The following is a 16377-nucleotide window of genomic DNA, read 5'->3' as shown; positions in this document are numbered from 1 at the left end:
ACACTATGTACACTATAATCCATTACGGCCTACAAATACCAAATTTTGGACAAATTCGTGAAATAATGTTGCAAAAATCGTCAAAATATTGAATATTAGGGAGCTATACAAATATATGGACCTCTACATACAATGTTTCGTTACCAGAGCTGTAAGCCACTATGACCTACAAATAACAATTTTTAGACAAATTCGGAAAAAATTGTGGCAAAACTCGTCAAAATACCGAATATCGGGAGGTACCGTTGCATGGGAGCTATACAAAAATGTGGACCTATACATACAATGTTTCGCCACACAAGTTAGAACCCTACAAATGCCAATTTTTAGACAAATCGGTAAAAAAAACGTGGTGGGAAATCATGAAAATACCGAATATCGGGATATACCGTTATATGGGAGCTGTAGAAAAACGTGGACTTATTTGTAGGGCCCATTATGACCCTCAAATTTCAATTTTTGGACAAATCCGTGGAAAAATGTGGCAAAAATTATCAAAATGTACCGTTATATGGAAGCTATACAAAAAAGTGTACCTTTACATACAATGTTCCGCCACCGAAGCTATAACCCTCTATCACCTACAAATACCAATTTTTAGACAAATCAGCAAAAAAATGTGCCGAAAATCATCAAATTACCGAATATCGAGAGGTATCGTTATATGGGAGCTATACCAAAGTGTGAACCTCTATATACTTTGTTGCGCCACCGGAGCTACAACCCATTGTGAACTACAAATACCAATTTTAAATGGGAAAAATAATCAAAATGCTGAATATCGGGAGATACCGTTATATGGGAGTTATACAAAAACGTGGACCTATACATACAATGTTTCGCAACCAGAGCTATAGCCCACTATGACCTAAAAATCCAATTTTTAGACAAATCGGTGAAAAAATGTGGCGGGATTCATCAAAATACCGAATATCGAGAGGTACCGTTGTATGGCGGCTGTGTATTAAAACGTGGACCCGTGAATCTCAAAGCCAATCATCATGGACACAATACAAATTGCTTTGCCAAATTTTGAAGCTCTACGTCAAATAATGTGGGCTGTATCGTGATTTGATTGACAGACATACGGACATCTTTAAATCGCCTTAGAATTTTATGCTGATTATGAATATATATTTTATTTAGGCTACCTCTCTGAGATGAGCTATTGGTCTTTCGTCAAGGTATATTAAGAATACATTTTATCGGACTATGGAACGTTTCTGACCCATTCATATTTAAACATCTGTAAATTACTTATAAGAAGAATTACATTTCTAGATGTCCTCTACAGGGGGTTTTTGTCTAGAGAAGGCGATTCTTAGAAAAACAAAAAATCTTTAATGTCTTCCTTTACTTAAAAAGTCTTGTATAATATCTTAACCAAAGTGGAGAGTTAATTATGTAGAATATGGATTCCGAACGTTATTTTTAGACAAATGAATCTCAAGCTATACATCTGGGAGTAGATACGAGGCCTTTTCAGTGGGGAGGTTCTACACACAGATTTCTATGGGAACTCCAAGAAAGGAATTTTTTTTAAATTAATTAATTTGGCTGAAATTTAAAAAATAAAACTAAATATTAGGAAAATATCTGCACGCGTGGCCTATAAATAAACATGGAGGCCAATACAATCAATTTCATTACCAATCTTGGGAGAGAAAATTTCAATTCTGGTGAAATTGTTAAAGGTTTACATAAAATACCTCTATAAAAATATTAATTTAACATAATATATAATGGTTCCGAATGGTACACCTTCCTTCTTATGATGACGGGTTATAGAAATTGGTTTATATTTGAAGACCTTTGAGATGTTCTATGTTTCAAAAAAAACATCTCTATTATATATGTGTTCTACATTGTCTAATATATTAAACACAATAGATCCATTATTCAAGGACGAAGTGTAACCTACCTAATGACAATGCGTGTAAATATAAAGTTGAAAAAACTCTACATTACAAATGTTCCGATCAAGCCTTGACATTAATTTATTCAAAATACACCATTCATCATTCATTTGTTGCATATAATTCATTACTTTGTTTTTGTCATTCGCATGACGCCATCATATGGCGTTCTCGTAAATGATTTTTGCTCATTCTCAGATTTTTTTTATTTTCTTATTTATTGTTGTTTAATTGACTGCAATCACAACAGCAACCATTTTCGACAGTTGCATATTAATAATTCAATTTATTTATTTTATTTCTCTTCCACAGAGGCGTTCAATGCCATGACACAGTAAATGGCGCCCAATGTGATCCATGCCCCCTGGGCTTTGAGGGAGACGGTCGTTCTTGCACCAAACAGCGTAGTCCCTGCTTAGATGGACCCTGTCCAACTGGTGAGTTTTGAATGAAAAACAATTATATACAATTATTTTTTGTATTATGTGCATATTGCAAATATAGTATGTGTGTATACATATTTTAGATTCGCAATGTAATTTTGTAAAAATGATTTATAGTTGTAGTGAGTTAGAGGACATTCAGATGTAGTTCCTTTCCATTAATTTTCTAATGTAGTTCCAATAGTATACAAACTAGTCGCCCATAGTTATTTGAAGATAAGAACGGTACCAGAGCTATGCAAGTTAAAATAAAGGAGAATCGTCCAAATCACAGTCTCCTAGTGTAGAATTTTCCAATATTTTCTTTTTTCCAAATTAAAAAAAAAAAAACAAAAATTAGTCAACCCAATTATAATAATTAATGAGTGAATATAATGCTAAAAAAATACGTTTTGAGCCAACACGATATATAACGCATTGAGGGATCCAAATCGCTTGAAACTGTTAAGTCTCTGACAATTATCCTCATCGAAATAGGCAAAACACCCAAAAGGTCAAGGAGTATGATAAATAATAATCAGTATGGACCCTTGTAAAGAAAGCCCATCATGGAACCTGGACTTACCCTTTGACATGTTTGTGCAATCATGTTCATATTTATTGCCGCCCCTTCAAATATTTCATGTTGGGCTCAGGTCAGATAAATCTCCCATTGTGAAAATGATCGCGAAGAGATCAAGTTGGCCAATTATTGTGTTGAAGAATATCACAGAACTTCTTAAAGATAATTCTCAAAAAAGAAGATAATTTATAATGCTATCTATCCGCAAAAAGGTTTTCTATTCGTGTGTGATCCACGAAGAGCTTAACATATCGTCTTTAGTCACTTTAGTCTTCTGGCTCGCTAAAAATTGACTACTGGCATAGTTTCGGTGAATGCAATAACAAATCGTGCAAAATTTGCTTCCCCACAAACCTATGTCCAACACCGAAAAGAGTTGGACAGTGGCAGAATAAGTGCTCTACCGTTTCAGTTTCCTCCTCACCTTGACATAACCAGCAGTAATCGGAGCCGTCGTCACCCACTTAAAAGTCATGGTCTTTATGTTACAGTGACCCGTGATAATTCCCACCACAAGATTTAGGTCTGATTAGAGAGACATTGTATCCTCTTTCATTTAGCCAGTTGTGTTAAAATCTCCCGGGGTAATGTTTATGTATCACCTGAAAAAATGCCACAAGGGTAGCTTCAACGAGTTCTCCAAATCGATTGACGTGGATCCACGTCTTCGTATTCATCTGCTGGATTATTGTCAGAGATGTTTCAATGTCCTGGAACCCAACAAAGCTTAATGAACTTAATGGGCACTCCAAAACTGGGCACTCCAAAACTGCCATATATTTAATGGTAAATGAATTTGGAGCTTTCAGGCCGGCTTGACTATTGATATATATAAACACCGAACCGGTTTCTGTTTGCCAGCAGTTCTATGGTATTTTTGATAGCAAAGATTTCTGCCTGGAATGCGTTGCAGTTCTTGTTAAGTTTGAAGGAGTTTCTGATATTCACGCCCCGCACCCTTTCCACACTCCATCTTTGAAACATCGGTATAGACGGCTATACCAATCAAAATATGGGCGGTTACGGGTCCAGAAGTCACCAGCAGGTTGTCTAGTCATTCGTAGTTAAGCCGAGGTGATATGTTGTCATCGCCTTTAACCCCACCTCCTATTTTCTCCACATGTCTTAAAATAACAGAATGTGCACATTACTAAAGGCGCTATTGTTCAAGTTCTCAGTGCGCACCTAGCAGCCTGTTCTTCCACAAATAGATTTAAGGAATTTAAGTTATGTAGGGTGTCTAGTGCAGCTCCGAAATGCACCTTTAATCAATAGAGATGCTGCTCTTCGAATTTTATCACTGTTTATCTTGTAAGATATTTTCCGTGACGTTGTAAACCTTGATAGTTTAACAAGAGCTAGTTGCATTAGATCTAATATAGTTTGCAGGTATTTTTATTGAAATCAGCGGACCTCCGTCGTCAGCGTATGTCAGGATTTTTGTTGCGGCTCTTTCCAGATTTTCTAGTACGACATTTATAACCAAAAGCCACAGAAGAGACATAACACCAAACACACTATATCGCCTTTCGACTTCTGTTAAAAAACAGGGGCCTTTGACTCTATGGGGAAAGCGCTTGATTCCGTCGCTGGTGAGACAGTGATAGCCCTCTTTCCATCATGTTACTGGAGTTGTTCTTTTCAAACTTCCGCTTCATGTTGAGGTTCGTCCACCTAGTGAAGGATATTCTCGTAGAAAGCTCGTCAGGCTTATTGTAATTGTTTTAAAATAGTTTAAAATAAGTTGACAGTTTCAAAGCTGGGACTCAGTTAAAGGTTAAACTTCTCAGACACCGTCGAATGTACATTTTAATAACCTACACCTTGAAAAGGAGGGTATATTAACTTTGTCATTGCGTCTGTAATAGGGATGTTACAGACGTTACATCCGTCGTAGACCCCATAAAGTATATATATTCATATTCTACATAAAATTCTAAGTCGATATATATAACGGTACCACCCGACATTCGTTATTTTGATGATTTTTGCAATATTGTTCCATGGATTTGTCTAAAAATTTGTATTTGTAGGTCATAACGGGTTCTAGCTCCGAGACCGGAACATAGTATATTCAGGTTCACGCTTTTGTATAGCCCCTCCCGATATTCGGTATTTTGTTGATTTTTACCACATCTTCCACGAATTTGTCTAAAAATTGGTATTTGATAATGGGTTCTAGATCCGGTGGCAGAACATTGAATATTTAGGTAAACGTTCTTTTTATAGCTCACACAAAACGATACCCACCGAAATGCAGTATTTTTATAATCTTATGTAGTCACATTTACCCACGAAATTTTTTCAATTTTGGCATTTAATAAGATTTGGTTATAAAATTTATCATTTTTATCGAGACTATTTAAATGTTTGTCAATAGTGCATAGAATATTATAGAACACATACCACAAATTTTGTCTTCAAAATTCCAAAAATCCTTACAATGAAAATTTTGAGTTTGTTTCGTTAAAAAGCGTCTACCGTTTTTTTTTTTTTTTCATTTTAAATATTTCACAAATACCCCCCACCACGAATTCTATCAACTCAACCAGGAGCGCTTAGTTTTTTTTTAATCTTATCTTTTTCTGTGTTAACAATCTGAGGTGTTAAATTGATTTTCAAAACCACCAATTAGTGTCCAAAAAAGAGAAAAAAGGGTTTCGCCAAAATGATAAATTTTGGCAATTTTTTTGTCGGCTTTTTAAAGTTATTATAAAGTGATTTGTGAAGGAAACACAAAACACTCGTGACCCTATAATTTGGGATTTTATTTATCTTCACACTAACCATAACCACAACAACAACTGCTACAACTACAAATGGCTTAATAATTTACTAATACGCAATTTTGTGAATTTTTATAGGAAGCATTGTAGTGCCAAGCCAAAATGTCCAACATTATCAGAGGCACTATAGTTCGTCGCGTAAATATTCCGTAGTGACATCATAAGGCGAAGAATACTCATCGGTTTGAAACCCTTGAAAATCGAATTGCCCTTTTGCACTCTGAGCAGCTTAAATGGAATTCGGCTAAACTTACATATTTCCTCCAATGATATTCTTTTTCTACTTCTACATCTGGTCTATATGAATTTTAAATAGTTTTTTCCACCCTTTGTAAATTAAGCTTAATGAACAAAAAAAATAATTTTTAAATAGTACTTGGGGTTCGATTGTTAACAGCAAATAAACTTGAATAGAGTTGCCAACTTTTTAAACAATTTTCACAGAAAAATCGCATTTTCTTCAAATCGGATATTTTTATAAAAAAATATATATCTAAGGTATTTTATATTTTTTCTCTACTTTTAATTCTCTGTTCAAGTTTATTTATCTGATTTTCAATTGAACAACTTATTTAATTTTAATTTGCAATATCCAAACAATTCGTTCACTTCCCCACACACACACACAAACTCACTTATTTAACGTTATACAAAGAAAGTATTATTTTATCCCAAAATAAACGATGAAGGAGCAAAACGAATCATAACGAATATTAATAATAATAAAGAAAAAACAAAAACACAAAAAATTATATTTAATTTTGTAACAAATAATGCTTAATTATTTAATTATTATTTTTTCTTAACGTTAAGCCACACCAGAAAGTGGAGATTATATATTTCTTAAAAACAAAATAAAAACTAAGTCGAAAAAAAATATTTTGTAATTAATTTTTATATTGTCATGTAAAAAAATATGTTTTAGAAATTAACAATAAAAAGCGAACAAAAAATATATATTGGTCAAACAACAAAAAAATCTATTCTTTTTTTTTATTTCGAGAGGAAGTCAACACCAACGCCACTACCGGTTCCATTGTTGGCCAATAGAAGAAATGGTAAATATTTACCCATTTCATTTTCAAATACTTCTCATTTCATCTGACTTAAAAAATCATCATATTTTGGTGTTATGTCTCTGTATGTGTGTCTGTGTTTATTTTTACAAATAAAAATATATATGTTTCCATTTTCTGGTAAATAACACTAATGCAAAGAATATGTAATTGTAACTAACTCAAAATAAGTGCATGATATTAACAATTTCTCATAATAACGTCATAATTGTAATACTAACACATATGTAGATGTAGATATTAATATTTGTATGTGGTGGAAATGAATGGACCAAGTAATGTGGATATATGTAAGTGTTCTTCTTAGTTAATAACCCTGAGATCTTAGGACCAAATCGATTATCCTCAAAATTTATAGAAGTAAGGGGATGAGTTTAAACCTGTAAATACTGAATATTTTTATACCCTATACCTTGAAAAGGAGGGTATATTAACTTTGTCATTCCGTTTTGTAAAATCCCTAAATATTCGTGGTAGACCCCATGAAGTATATTTTCATAATCAGCATAAAATTCTAAGTCGATTTAACGTTGTCCGCCTATTAAAATCACGATCCAGCCCACATTATTTAACGTAGAGATTCAAAATTTGGCTAAACAATTTGTATTGTGTCTAGAATGATTGGTATTGAAAATGAGATATATCGGTCCACGATTAGGAATAGCCGCCGTATAACGGTACCTCCCGATATCGGATGTTTTGATAATTGTTTCCACATTTTTTTTCGCGGATTTGTCTAAAAAATTGAATTTGTAGGTTATAATGGTTTCTAGCTCCGGTGCCGAAATATTGTATGTATAGATCCACGTTTTCGTATAGCCCCCATTTAACGGAACCACCCGATATTCGGTTTTTTTTTAAATGATTTTTTGCCACATTTTTCCGTGGATATGTCTAAAAATTGGGAATTGTAGTTCGTAATGGGTTCTAATTGCGGTTGCGGGACATTGTATATATAGGTCCACGTTTTGGTACGGGCCCCAATATAAAAATACCTTCCTATAGTCGGCGTTTTGATGATGTTTGCCACATTTTTCCACGGATTTGTATAAAAATTGGTATTTGTGAGTATTGTGGGTTCTAGGTCCAGTTCACATATAACGATACCCACCGATACTCGGTATTTTTATAATCCTAGTCACACATCATCAGGAACAATACTGTTTAAACATATAACAAAATTTTACAAAATATCGCCAAGCTTCGACGCCGACCTTGTGTTGTTGCCATCTGTTTTGTCAGTGACAGCCTCGAGCTCGTTTTTTATTAAATTTACATTTGTAACAATATATAATAAAAGTCGAATTAAATATCTAAAAATCAAATAGTTGATATTTAATTTGTCTATGGATTGTCCCGTTTTTTGTATGACTCCCATACAACGGCTTCACCAACTTTATGGTTTCTTGAGTTTAACAGTATTATCCAAACGGCCTCACTGGTATTTTAAGTTTGAAGGAACACGTTTGAATTCAGATAATTTTATATAAAAATGTTTTCTTTACCCAAAGGTGGAGGGTTTTAAAAGTTCGGCCCGGCCGAATAGTTCCTACCAAAATACCAAATTGTAATTGAGTAAATGTAACTGGGGCCTTCAAAAAAACCGGTAAAAATCTCACACAAGTTATCAAAATAACGAGCATAAGGAGATACCTGCCTTACATAGGATTCAAGAATTTGAAAAACAAAACGCTCAAAGAAAGCGAAATAAGCATTCAATTTTCTTAAAATTTCACTCATACAAATATTTTTGCTAACGCAAGATCTGTTGTGAAGATGATATACATCTGCCAATTCCTTCTGGTACCTCTCCCACAAAGGATCACAATTTCCAATACTTATATCTATCATAGCTTGCGAAACAAGTAAGCGATTCTTTACAACTTGCTATATCTAAATATTTCTCTTAACCAGAAATCTAATATGAATATGTAATTTATCGAAATTTTTAGTTTCGCATAAAATTTGATATAAATGTTCGATTTCCTTCAAATGTTGCTCATACCATTATTTTTATCTGCATTAGATGACGTATATATATTTTACCTCACACATATTTCCACATTTTCCAAAAATTTGCACATATCTCATATAAAGTATAGGAAGTAGTCGATATAGTCCATATATGGCACGTTGTAATATTTTTATCAGTTTTAGGTCAGATACGAATTGGTCAATATTGGCCAACTGCTTCGGAACCTCCCCCATAAATGGTCAACAGTTAGAATGATCATAACTATTGGTCGGGGGTATACATATGTCAGCAAAACCGACTTATACTATTTCCCTTCTTAATAGTACAAGTTTATCACGATTTTAGCCGATGGAAATTTATGTTGATCATGAAGATCTAGACTTTTCGGGATTCCGAAAAATGTTTTGAAGTGTTATAATAATAATTAATTTGATATTTGATATACATAAAAAATGTTATGTTTAGAAGGAATTTGCTGCTAGAACTCCCTCAAAATTTGACTGACTTAGGAGCTTAAAGTAAAAGTAATAATAAAGGGCAAACGAAAGGGAAAACTAACGATATGTCCTTCCACTATATAAAATTTATGTCAATAATTTTTTTAAACTTGGACAATGATATTGTCTAGCATTTCACCAATATATTGTAGTATAACAGTGCAAAGAGCTAAACTAAATTTTAACCAACTTTTCGACCTTGTGCCACAAGTCATAACTTCGTCTTTTACTAATTCTTCTGAAACATGTTAAATAAATAACATAACTTGTAACGTTACATGCCGTAACGTTTACAGCTTCATTAACTCTACTAACGATTTGTTTAGTCAGTTTTTTGTAACAAATCTTCATGTTTTGTTAAACACTTGTGTAAATATGTTTGTAAATTTGTAATTTTGTAATTTTTTTCCAGCACGCTTGAGATTATTTTGACAATGATTGGTTATGTTTTTGTACAAAAAAATATACAAATATTTGTTTACAATTAGTTTATTGAGTGGAACGCGATACCGTTATGTGGGTTTGTTGTTCCGAATGTTTACTCATAACTATAGGTGCATGTTTTTTTATGTTTAATATTAAATAAATATTTAATATTAAAATCAAGGAAAAACTGAAGGTGAATTTCAAACAATTCAAATTTCTCAAAATTGTTTAAAGAAGTTCAAAATTCAGAAAAGAAAACGTGAACATATAATAATATTTTTTAAAGAGATCATTAATAACCCGATAAGGATAGAAAATAGTCTGGCGGGATCGACTTTATGATATACTAGACCACTATATATATATCTATATATATATATATATATATATATATATATATATATATATATATATATATATATATATATATATATATATATATATATATATATATATATATATATATATAGCAGAGCTACACGTAGGAAATATACGTCTCTATAGGAAGTGTACGTTCCTATAAGGAATTTTTGTAAAGTAAAAATACCAATAATGATCAGTACTGCTTTAGAGCCGGTTCATAAATTTCGTATCGAGTTCTACTAAATTTGACGAATATATTTTTCTGCTTCATGTGACGTATCGTACAAAATATTAGAGTGCGTTTATGACTTTCAGAAGTCTTTAACATAAAATCGGATAAAACATGTATTTGAGAGCTTTTCAGACCTTATTCTTGACGGAACTTGATTTTATTATTCAAACAAATTAGTCAAAAATCAAATGAGAGGAAATTATATATGATAGCTATACCTAAATTAAAACCGATTGCGACAGAATTTGAAAAACGTAATTTTGGGTTGTATCTGGTGCCTTCTGCTTATTAAGAAAAGCTTAAATCTATATATTAGAAGATGTTTGTCCACTCGTCTGCCATAGGTCCACATGCTGGGACGTAAGCAGAATTGCTATTCGAAACCATTTCGGAGAACCTTTAATAGGAAAAAATTAAATCTTCCATGGAAAAAATACAAACGAGTCAAAATTAGTAAATATTTCGGAGGGGTTCGGGTGCAAAACAATACCTCTCGATATTCGACATTTTGATAATTTTAGCCACATTTTTCCACGGATTTGTATAAAAATTGGTATTTGTAGTTCGCAATAGGTTCTAGCTCCGGTGACGGAACATAGTATATATAGGTCCACGTTTTGGTATAGTCTCCATATAATGGTACTTCCCGATATTGGGTATTTTGATGATATTTGCCACATTTTTCCCCGGATTTAAAAAAAAAAAAATTGGTATTTTTAGGTTATAATGGGTTCTAGCTCCGGTGCCGAAACATTGTATGTATAGGCCCCCATACAACGGTACATCCCGATATTCGGTATTTTGATTATTTTTGATACATTTTTCCACGGATTTGTTTAAAAATTGGTATTTGTAGTTCCATTAGGAAATATTTTTGCAGGATAACAATTTAAACACTTGAATTTCTCTCTTCCAGGCACCAAATGTACCGAATCGGTGATTGCTCCCTACTATCGTTGTGTTTCATGTGGTCGTGGAGAACAGCTGAATGGCACAACATGTGTAGATGTCAATGAATGTGAGCAATATCGGCCATGTGACATATTGTCAACTTGTGTTAATCAAAGTCCGGGCTTCCGTTGTGAGCCATGCCCCTTGGGCTATGAAGGAATGCATTCTTATGGTGAGTGTGAAACCTTGAAAGTTTTACAAGAAAAAAAATTAATTTTTAAATTTTTTTTGTCTTCTAGGTTACTATGCCGAATATTGGACCAATTCCTATCAGCGACAAACCTGTGTGGACATCAATGAATGTCAAACAGGTATGGCCCGATGTGAGGAGAACTCGGTGTGCGTTAATACCATTGTGAGTTTTAATTTGAAAACCTATAAGGCTATTTTCTTAAAAGTGTTTTATGTTTCCAGGGTTCGTATCAGTGCCACTGCCGCGAGGGTTATAAACACAATGGCACCCACTGTACTCCTGTGGCTGGCTTGTGCCCCGATGGCACCATTTGCGATAGCAATGCCATGTGTTTGCTTTCCGACAACTTTAAATATCGCTGCAGATGTAATGTTGGCTGGGCCGGCAATGGCTTTATTTGTGGTCGAGATCAAGATCTGGATAGCTGGCCTGATAATCAATTGCCTTGCTCGGATTTACACTGCAATCAAGACAACTGCCCCCATTTGCCCAATTCGGGGCAAGAAGATTCCGATCATGATGGCATTGGTGATGGTTGTGACGATGATGCTGACGGAGATTTGTTGACCAACGATAAGGATAATTGTCCTTTCGTCTACAACGCCGATCAGCTGGACTCGGATCATGATGGAGTGGGAGATGCCTGTGACAATTGTCCATTTGTGCCGAATCGCAAGCAATTGGATACGGACAATGATGGCCTGGGCAATGACTGTGATGAGGATATTGACAATGACACCGTGATCAATACCTATGATAATTGTATTTTGGTTGCGAACACAAATCAATTGGACTTTGATGGTGATGGTATTGGTGATGTCTGTGATAATTGTCCCAGTATTTCGAACCCATCGCAAGAAGATCGTGATAATGATTTGCTGGGAGATGCCTGTGATAGTGAAATTGATGGGGACAATGATGGTGTACAGGACAGTGAGGATAATTGTCCAATGGTTAGCAATGCCGATCAACTGGATACGGATAGTGATGGAAAGTAAGTACAAAGATCCTGAGGAGGACATTTTGAAAAAGGTGTTCATAGAAATGTTATGCCGAATTTACATAGCAAACTTAGTCAGTTCCGGAACTGCAAGGATATTAATTTTTTTTTGCTACGATAACGGATTATACCTTTATGATATCAAACAAGTACAAAAGAAGTAAGTTCGGCCGAGCCAAACTTTGAATACCCTCCACCATTTACAAGGAATTAGAAAATTTTCGAAAAAAAAAAAATAATAAAATCCATGGCAAATTTTGTTAAAATCTTAAAAATACCGAATATCGGAAGGAGCCGATATATGGGGGATATACGATATTGTGGACCTAAAAAGACAAATCTATTTCTGGGGGCAAAGTACTCACAAAGAACTCCTTATGCTGAATTTCAGACAACTCCGTTAGAAAATGGGGGCTATACGACATAGTGGACCTATATAGACCATTCTCTTTCAGGGAATAAAGTACTCGCAAGGAACTTCTTCTGTAGAATTTCAGACAATTCCGTTGAAAATCTTCCAAATAAATAGGATTCCGCCTGCCACTCTTTTAATAAACCATTGATTTTTGCTTTACATCCTTCAAAATTTAATTTTTAATATATTTTCTTTTTTTAGGGGTGATGCTTGCGACGACGATATGGATGGTGATGGCATACCCAATTATCGGGACAACTGTCCATTGGCCAAAAATCCTAATCAATTGGATTTGAATAGTAAGTACCTACGACACATTCCGCTACTTTTTCAAAATCTCCAATTTAATCTTCTTTTCCTTACAGACAATGGCAAGGGTGACCTTTGTGAATATGATGAGGATGATGATGGCACCCCGAACATAATCGATAATTGTCCAAATAATTCCATGATATACTCCACTGATTTCAGAGCTATTCGCTCGGTCATTTTGGATCCCGAAGGTGAAGCTCAGCTGGATCCCAATTGGGAGGTACATGCCAATGGTTCGGAAATTATACAAACCCTTAACAGTGATCCCGGTTTGGTTGTGGGTCATGATGCCTTTGGTGGTGTGGATTTCGAGGGAACCTTCTATGTTAACGATGACACCGATGATGATTATGTCGGTTTCATATTCAGTTATCAAAGTAATCGTAAATTCTATATTGTCATGTGGAAGAAGAATACCCAAACCTATTGGCACTCAACACCATTCCGTGCCTCCGGCGAACCGGGTATACAAATTAAACTGGTCGATAGTATAACAGGACCTGGATCAATGCTACGTAATAGTTTATGGCATACCGGAGATACCAAGGACCAAGTGCGTCTGCTGTGGAAAGATCCTAAAAATATGGGTTGGAAGGAAAAGACATCGTATCGTTGGTCATTGCTACATCGTCCAGCCATTGGCCTCATACGTTTGCGAATGTTTGAGGGAGATCGCATGGTCTTGGATTCGGGCAATGTTTATGATTCCACTCTGAAGGGTGGCCGCCTGGGTGCATTCTGTTTCTCACAGCAAATGATCATATGGTCGGATCTTATATACAAGTGTAACAGTAAGTTAAAAATATTTTTCAATATTTTGAGGGATTTATATTTAAATCAATTAATTTGATTACTTTCAGCTCGAGTTCCAGCCTTAGTTTACAATGAATTACCCGGCCATTTAAAACAAAAAGTGGAAATCGATAGATAATTTTGATATCTCTTAAGGGAAACAACGAATAAATGCTTCATGTTCCCGATATAACAGTTCAATGGGAAATTCAAGTTTAAATAAATCCTTTATTCTGCTGGAGGCGACGGTTTCAACTGTTATATTGCGACGAACTCTCGCAAGCAATTATTTTTTATAGATTTTGTATTTTGAGATTTTTTTTAGGTTAGAGTGGTGCTGCAACTCCTTGTCACTGTTATTTAAATAAGCAACTAGATTAATGAAACTAATTAAGCAAAGCACATATTGCCATAATTAATTGTTGTAAGTAATTAATAGATTTTATAAAACGAACAAATACGAATCCAATAAAATTGATCGATATTAACGAGATTTTTGTAACAACAATGAAATGTATAATAATTGCTTTGATGTGAAAGAACCTGGGTTTGTATGCAATTTGTAAAAGTTTTGTTTGTAAATATTTGAAATGAATTAAGAAGAATATTTAAGGAAATTGATCACAATATACTCACTCAAAATTAATAATGCCATCTGGTGTACAACACCAGAGCCAAAAAACAGAGAAACCTTAAGCATTGACACAAACCATTACTAATTATTACGATACCAGTATGACAAAACATACCCTAATATAACAGTTTAGAAATGTCACGTATTCGAACACATTTCAATATTCGTTTTTAGTAGACATTTATTTTATAACAGTTACGATCAACTGATATTTATATAAAATGTGTGGTTATTGCCTAAACTAACTAATAATAGAGACATTTTTTTCTAAACTGTTATACAAAGAGGCTATGCGGCTAAAAGAAAAATCATTTAAAAACTTAAAAAATTAAAAGAAATTTCTAAATTCACAGGAAAATCTAATTCCGAACTTCAAGTAAGAAATTTGACACTATTCCGGTAAATAATGTCGCTAAATCATCAAAATACCGAATATTGGAAGGTATCGTTACAGAGGGGCTTTACGAAGATGTGGAACTGCATACGAAAAATTGTTATCGTATGCTGTAGTGCTCATTATGAACTTCAAATGAGAAATTTTAAACTATTCAGGTTAATAATGTAGCTAAAATCGTCAAAATACAGAACATCGGAAGGTATCGTTATATACAAAGACCTAAATAGCCAATTCACGAACTTAAATGGCAAAATACATACGGATGCCTTTTAGCCTTCCATCTCAATTCGTTCAAAAGATATCGTAATTTCCACAGACAGATACGGACTTAAATCGCCTTATAATTATATGGAGTTGCCGAACTCACATACGTACCAGGCGCCCAGAATTAAGTAAAAAGTAACTTATCTGGTTCAAAAATCAATAGAAATCCCTTATTCCTAATATAACAGAAAATTCAAAAAATAACGGAAATCTGTTATTTTTGATGGCTTGGATGAGAGTTGCCGAACTCACAAAAGTACCAGGCGCCCAGAATAAAGTAGTAGGTAACTATCTGGTTCAAAAATTAACAGAACTCAGTTATTTCAAAAATAACAGAAATTTCAAAAAATATCGGAAATCTGTTATTTTTGATGGCTTGGATGTGAGTTGCTGAACTCACGAAAGTACCAGGCGCCCAGAATGAAGTAGTAGGTAACTATCTGGTTCCAAAATTAACAGAAATTCGTTATTTCAAAAATAAGAGAAATCTGTTATTTTTTACCAGGCGCCCAGAATAAAGTAGTAGGTAACTATCTGGTTCAAAAATTAACAGAATTCCGTTTTATTTCAAAAATAAGAGAAATTTCAAAAAATAACGGAAGTCACTCACAAAAGTACCAGGCGCCCAGAATGAAGTAGTAGGTAACTATCTGGTTCAAAAATTAACAGAAATCCGTTATTTCAAAAATAAGGGAAATTTAAAAAAAAAAATAACGGAAATCTGTTGTTATTTTTGATGGCTTGGACGTGAATTGCTGAACTCACAAAAGTACCAGGCGCCCAGAATAAAGTAGTAGGTAACTATCTGGTTCAAAAATTAACAGAAATCCGTTTTATTTCAAAAATAAGAGAAATTTCAAAAAATAACGGAAATCTGTTTTTTGATGGCTTGGGTGTGAGTTGCCGAACTCACAAAAGTACCAGGCGCCCAGAATGAAGTAGTAGGTAACTATCTGGTTCAAAAATTAACAGAAATCCGTTTTATTTCAAAAATAACAGAAAATTCAAAAAATAACGGAAATCTGTTATTTTTGATGGCTTGGATGTGAGGTGCTGAACTCACAAAAGTACTAGGCGCCCAGAATGAAGTAGTAGGTAACTATCTGGTTCAAAAATTAACAGAAATCCGTTTTATTTCAAAAA

General features: G+C 34.1%; 1 protein-coding gene across 3 annotated transcripts in view; it reads left to right on the top strand.

The window, feature by feature from the left end:
- LOC101901673 (cartilage oligomeric matrix protein) overlaps nucleotides 1-14441 on the top strand; it is a 72714-nt gene extending 58273 nt beyond the window's left edge. For 2 of the 3 annotated variants that reach the window (XM_005177372.4, XM_011298204.3), the window contains exons 10-16: nucleotides 2229-2353; nucleotides 11193-11399; nucleotides 11467-11582; nucleotides 11642-12414; nucleotides 13037-13134; nucleotides 13201-13938; nucleotides 14008-14441. In XM_005177372.4, coding sequence (XP_005177429.1) covers nucleotides 2229-2353; nucleotides 11193-11399; nucleotides 11467-11582; nucleotides 11642-12414; nucleotides 13037-13134; nucleotides 13201-13938; nucleotides 14008-14078 — 2128 coding nt within the window. In that variant the 3' untranslated portion in view covers nucleotides 14079-14441. Of the gene's footprint in view, nucleotides 1-2228; nucleotides 2354-5785; nucleotides 6147-11192; nucleotides 11400-11466; nucleotides 11583-11641; nucleotides 12415-13036; nucleotides 13135-13200; nucleotides 13939-14007 lie in introns of those variants that run through there. The other variant, XM_005177373.4, reaches the window with a different exon arrangement.
- The last annotated feature ends 1936 nt before the right edge of the window (nucleotides 14442-16377 follow it).

Source organism: Musca domestica, unplaced genomic scaffold (genome assembly GCF_030504385.1).
Source record: "Musca domestica strain aabys unplaced genomic scaffold, Musca_domestica.polishedcontigs.V.1.1 32, whole genome shotgun sequence".
Classification (NCBI taxonomy): Eukaryota; Metazoa; Arthropoda; class Insecta; order Diptera; family Muscidae; genus Musca; species Musca domestica.
Note: the sequence above shows the minus strand (reverse complement) of the source record. Positions and strands in the feature narration are given on the sequence as shown.